Consider the following 5,000-nt stretch of genomic DNA (forward strand, 5'->3'; position numbering starts at 1 on the left):
ATGACGTCAACGATATCTTCCCAAAAGTGGTAGGTGTTATTTACCGGAGCCAAGAAGGTGCGTGGAAACCAACCTTTCCTCTTTTAATCTGGTGTGAATAGACCAATTTCGATATATTAAAATTCAGTCCAAAACAAAAGGCATCATCTCGAGGCTCTGCGGAATAAATATAAGGATTTGTATGAGTTTATTCCCCAGAGCCTCGAGATGATGCCTTTTGATTCGGACTGAACTTTAATATATCGAAATTGGTCTATTGTTTTGGTGCCTACCACACCAGCCACTTTTTTAACAACAACCGAGTCAGCCCTTCACGGTGTGCATAAATAAGCTTTCACTCTAAGACTGCTGACTTCCACTCAGGTTGACAGCAACATCAAGCTTTATCGTAGAAATATGTCTTGTGCAAAATTATATATCAATAGAGACAGAGAGAGGGGCCTGGCTACCTGGAAAGTTAAAAAGGGCAGGCAGCCAGGAAATGAAAGCTTTTTCTTCCTTTTCCTTTTGTTTTACCGCAAAAACAGAAATGTTTGCAGAAGGACAGAGTTCTTCATCAGAAATTAGTTTGGGGTCCAGCCCAAACTTGTTTCCACGGTTCTCTCTCACACCAAGATGAGACAGGATACCATGCGAACCAGGTTGCTTAAAGACGAGATATAATAAGTAACACGTTTATCAATGAAGGCATTGTGAGGTTGTTTAATGACGATACACAATGATGCTACACAGTTTGGCTCAAAGCTACTGCTACATACAATAACCTTTCAAAAATAATTCAAAAATACATTAAAAATTTACCTCGACCTTTTAATACAAGTTACGAGGTGAGCGACCCGGGCGCGCTATTTAATAGGGAGCTTAAGAACGCGCGTTTTTGAGACGCGGACGGCAACCGGAAGTGAGCTGTTTTCCCTTTTAACACCACATTTACATTGCTAAGTACCTTTTCCCCATTGGAGATGATTAGTATAAAACTCCAGGAGACATAAGAAAAAAACCAACTTTCTCCTAATAGAAACAAACCCAATAAAAAGCGTCCCATGACTGTGTTGATGCGTTCGTTATTTGAGCGTCGATAGAAATTTCGCGATTGTTTTTCTCCTACCTTAAGCTTTGCGATTGGATAAATGAAGTGACTCTAGGCAAGCATTTTTCCCGCGCACCGGGTTGGTTGCGTGCATTCGCCTCTAGTTCTGATTGGTTCTCGGTGGTTGTCTTGCGCGTGTTATGATTGGTCACAGCGCACTTATTCAAATGTCCTTGCTAGCGACGCAAGTACATTGATGAAAGTGCTGCACAAATTTAAAATTCTCTCATATTACCAAAAACATAAATGCTTATAATCCCTAACAAAATCTTTCAAACGGGCAAAATCGTCTTTTTATCCGACCAGTGTGGCATATTACAGAAAGGCAGATTGACAAGTGATCTTACGTCATGCTGAAAGCTGAATATAGTTTGCACACTTAAGTAAACCTACAATAACAGTGATATTTTGTCAATACAGAATAGGGGGATAAACCCTTTATATTAAGCATATGGCGTGGTCCAATAGTTAGGGCAATAGTAATACATGCGATTGGCCCGGCTTCAAACTTTCCTCTCTGTCCACTGGCTCGATTTAAAGGCGGCGCCATATTCCATTCCTTCAACACGAAATATTTTCCACGATTACTTCTGTCCTTGCTCATTAATGTAACGCGCATTTGAGAACGGTTATACAAAATATACGCTATAGTAATTGAATAAAAAATTCAATTCAAATATTAAGGCATAACTTCTGACACCTGTGCCATGAAAAACCAAGTTAAGTACATGTCATTTCCAATCCAAGAGCATGGCATATGTGTCTCAGACCATATAAGATGTCTGTGGTATATTTCTACTTGGTGTTGCTCTCAGTACGGTCCTTCGTTTAGACTCATCTGTCCCAAAGTATTCTGCAGGATATGAGGTGGTAAGGTTGATGCCCGCTTCATCTGAGGCGGATCGCGTTTTGTTGGCGAAACATTTCCAGTGGGATACCGACTGGCGGCTGCAAGAGGAACATCAACAACATTTAGCCCCGCAGAGGCTAAAAACAAGAAAATGTAATTTGGAATGGCCAATGAGCGACAGATTTTCGGCGTTGATACAAGTGAGAGTAGAGCGCGCAGGTTTGGATCGAACAGGGAGGGTGGAGGTGGCTTGTTGAATTTTGGTTGCGCGCAAAAAAAGCGTAGGAGTGGTTGGAGCGCCGGACTCTTATTCGCTGGTTTCAGGTTCAAGTCCCACGCTTATCACAAGCTGACTACGATCAGGGGAAGGGCAGATTTAACTCCTCCGCTGAGTGGTAATATTTAATATCATTCCAATAATTTGTTTGAAGGGAAACGGTCGATCTACAATCATAGACAAAACTGTTAGGAAGGTTTGCACTTTTGACGTCTTCATTGCTTTTCTCCCCTCCCCCTCCTTCAATGATGTGCAAAACTGAACGGTTTTAGTGGGAAATTGTTGAGTTACTTTCCAACATTGAATAGGGAGAAGGGGGGCTACATAAGAGAATAGGAAACTATTTCTTTTGCGCTTTAACAGAAGCAGGTTGAAATACAGCTCTGATGCGGTTCATTTACATAACCTTCTCAACTACTTTTGTCTATGACTGTAGTACCGAACGATTTAGTACTCGATTGGAGTGTAAGGGACGATTTACACGGTACTGTTTTGTCGCCCGCAACAGGCTTACGACAGACTTACGACAGGCTTTCGACAGGCTTACAACTCGTTTACGATTGTCGTTTACGTAGGCCGGTCGTAAGCTTGTCGCATGCGCCAAAATCGCACCGTGTAAATCGGCACTAAAGTTTCTAGGTGAGAGCGCAACAAGAAAAGACAAGGGTACGTGTTTTTTTTGGTTGTTGCGCGCTAATATACATTCTCATGCTGATCGAACGTCCGCAGAACACAAAAGATGCACACGAGTTCTATGTTAGAAACCCCAACCTTCTCCCTCCTAGACGCAGTCTGGAGATCAAATGCAGCGCTGGAATCATGGAATAAAACCACTTGGCTGAAAGCTATCGATAAGAACATAACTGATTGAACATACCTTGTTGCGTAACATTCTGATACGACGCAAATGTTTGAGGAAGAGCTCTTGGATTTGACGGTAAATTTTCATACCCAAGCTTACTTTGCTTTGGAGCCCTTGGTGGGAGTTCAGGGGCATCACTGAGGGATCTTCCTGGCTTTGGTGGTAGATTAACATAACCTTCTCCCGTGGGCTCTATCGGAGGAAGACCTTTATTGGGAAGATTTTCATAGCCATGACGAGTTTGGACAGTATCAGAGGATTTCCTTGGGGGTAGAGTTGGTTTTGGCTCTTCAAATCTCGGATCACTGGAGACACCTATAATCATATAAATACAATCCACGTTGGCGTTGACGATTAGCATATGAAGGAAATCAAATGTTAGCTGGGGCACATGGAGCGGTTTTCAATTGAGTGTCGAATTGCTTTGGTTTTGCATTACTTCACTCAGTGATTGGTTCAAAGTTCTCGCGCCACTTTTTCAACCAATAAGAAGTGAAACCCAAACCAATCGTGGCTCGCGCGTGCACATTTTCCCGCGCTTTGCGTCGGCTGCGTGTAATTAGTTCGAGTTTTGATTGGTTTACTGGATTGTCTCCGTCATTTTTGATTGCCCAAAATAATTACTTTGGTTTTGGTTTCACGACACTCATTTGAAAACCGCTCTAAAGGCGGCATAGCTCATTTGCTACTTGTGACCGTGATATGACCATGGGCAGTGTTGGCAAAAAAAGATGTGTCAGCACCTATCTTCAAACGATGTGCGACAGACTTGTTTCAGGAGTTCGTTGGTCCTTTTTCAGAGACGAGAGGCTTTTTCAGCGGGTACTCCGATGTCTTTTTCTCAAAGAAGTACTGCTTATTTGAGAAAACGACATTTGAAATAAATAAAAATTTAAAAAAAGCAGCATATCATTTGATTTGTGATGTCCTCAATTAGTGCTTGACAGTTTAAACAATTGACACTTCAACGATAATGACGATGATATAAGCGACGACGATGATGATGCACTGGACCAGGCATTTCTCAAGGTGCTGAAAGGACAGTCTCATAACTTCCACAAAAGATTGTCGTTTATTATTGTCGACGAATCGCACACAGTAGAAACATGGACAGGGAAACGCTTTAGAACGGTAAGTTGAAATCTCAGTTCGATCTTGAAAAAATTTCCCAGCGAATCAATTGCATTCACGTTAATGTTTTCACAAGGCTCCATCTTTACAGTATGCATATTGGTCCACGGAATGAGATCCAAAGTAGAGTGATAAACTAACCATTGCGTTCCATTCTCTCATACGACGCTTGTTCTTCAGGTAAAGGGGGGGACGGCGATGCCATATTTGATTCAGCTGCAAAGTAAAGTTACAAAGTAGTTCAAGAAGACGGATTTGCAACAGTCTACCTAACAATTATGGGACCATCGTGCATTCCATATCACCATTAGCGACTTCCAGAAGGGGTTCAGTTATTGCCATGCGCATTAGATTTCAATGGAAGTCGAGATCTTTTCTGGTGCGCATGATCAAAATGGCAAATTCGTGAAATACTAGCAGTCATTCTCGTCCGCCAATCTAAAAGTCGACAATACACGACAAGATGAGTGGTGTAAAAAATGCCGCATCCAATAAGTCTGACTAGAATAATCCCTCATCAAATTTCGTAGCTAGGAAACCAAGGCAAAGATTTATATTTTAGAAGACTGAAATCTCAAACGGGAGGAAAAGACTGGAGGGTGAGGAAGACCTTACGAGGGGGCGGGGATAAAACCGCAATTATTCCCAAGGGATTTTTAAAGCTCTCCGCAGTCCCGGTCAAACATCTCGGTCATAGACCTTATTCATAAATGGCGGTCAATTTATAATTCTTTTGTGCAAATTAGCCTACCAAGCCTCGATACCCTACAGTGAATTGAAAATAATTCTT

The 5,000-nt window shown here is 41.9% G+C and overlaps 1 protein-coding gene across 1 annotated transcript in view; it reads right to left on the minus strand.

Moving 5' to 3' along the window:
- Positions 1–674: 674 nt before the first annotated feature.
- The window catches only part of LOC138038823 (uncharacterized), a 31,852-nt gene continuing 27,526 nt past the window's right edge, over positions 675–5,000 (minus strand). The window contains exons 15-17 of the mRNA XM_068884889.1: positions 4,352–4,426; positions 3,095–3,394; positions 675–2,038 (exon numbers count right to left, since the gene is read on the minus strand). Coding sequence (XP_068740990.1) covers positions 1,902–2,038; positions 3,095–3,394; positions 4,352–4,426 — 512 coding nt within the window. The 3' untranslated portion in view covers positions 675–1,901. The remainder of the gene's footprint in view (positions 2,039–3,094; positions 3,395–4,351; positions 4,427–5,000) is intronic.

Source organism: Montipora capricornis, chromosome 2 (assembly GCF_036669925.1).
Source record: "Montipora capricornis isolate CH-2021 chromosome 2, ASM3666992v2, whole genome shotgun sequence".
Taxonomy (NCBI): domain Eukaryota; kingdom Metazoa; phylum Cnidaria; class Anthozoa; order Scleractinia; family Acroporidae; genus Montipora; species Montipora capricornis.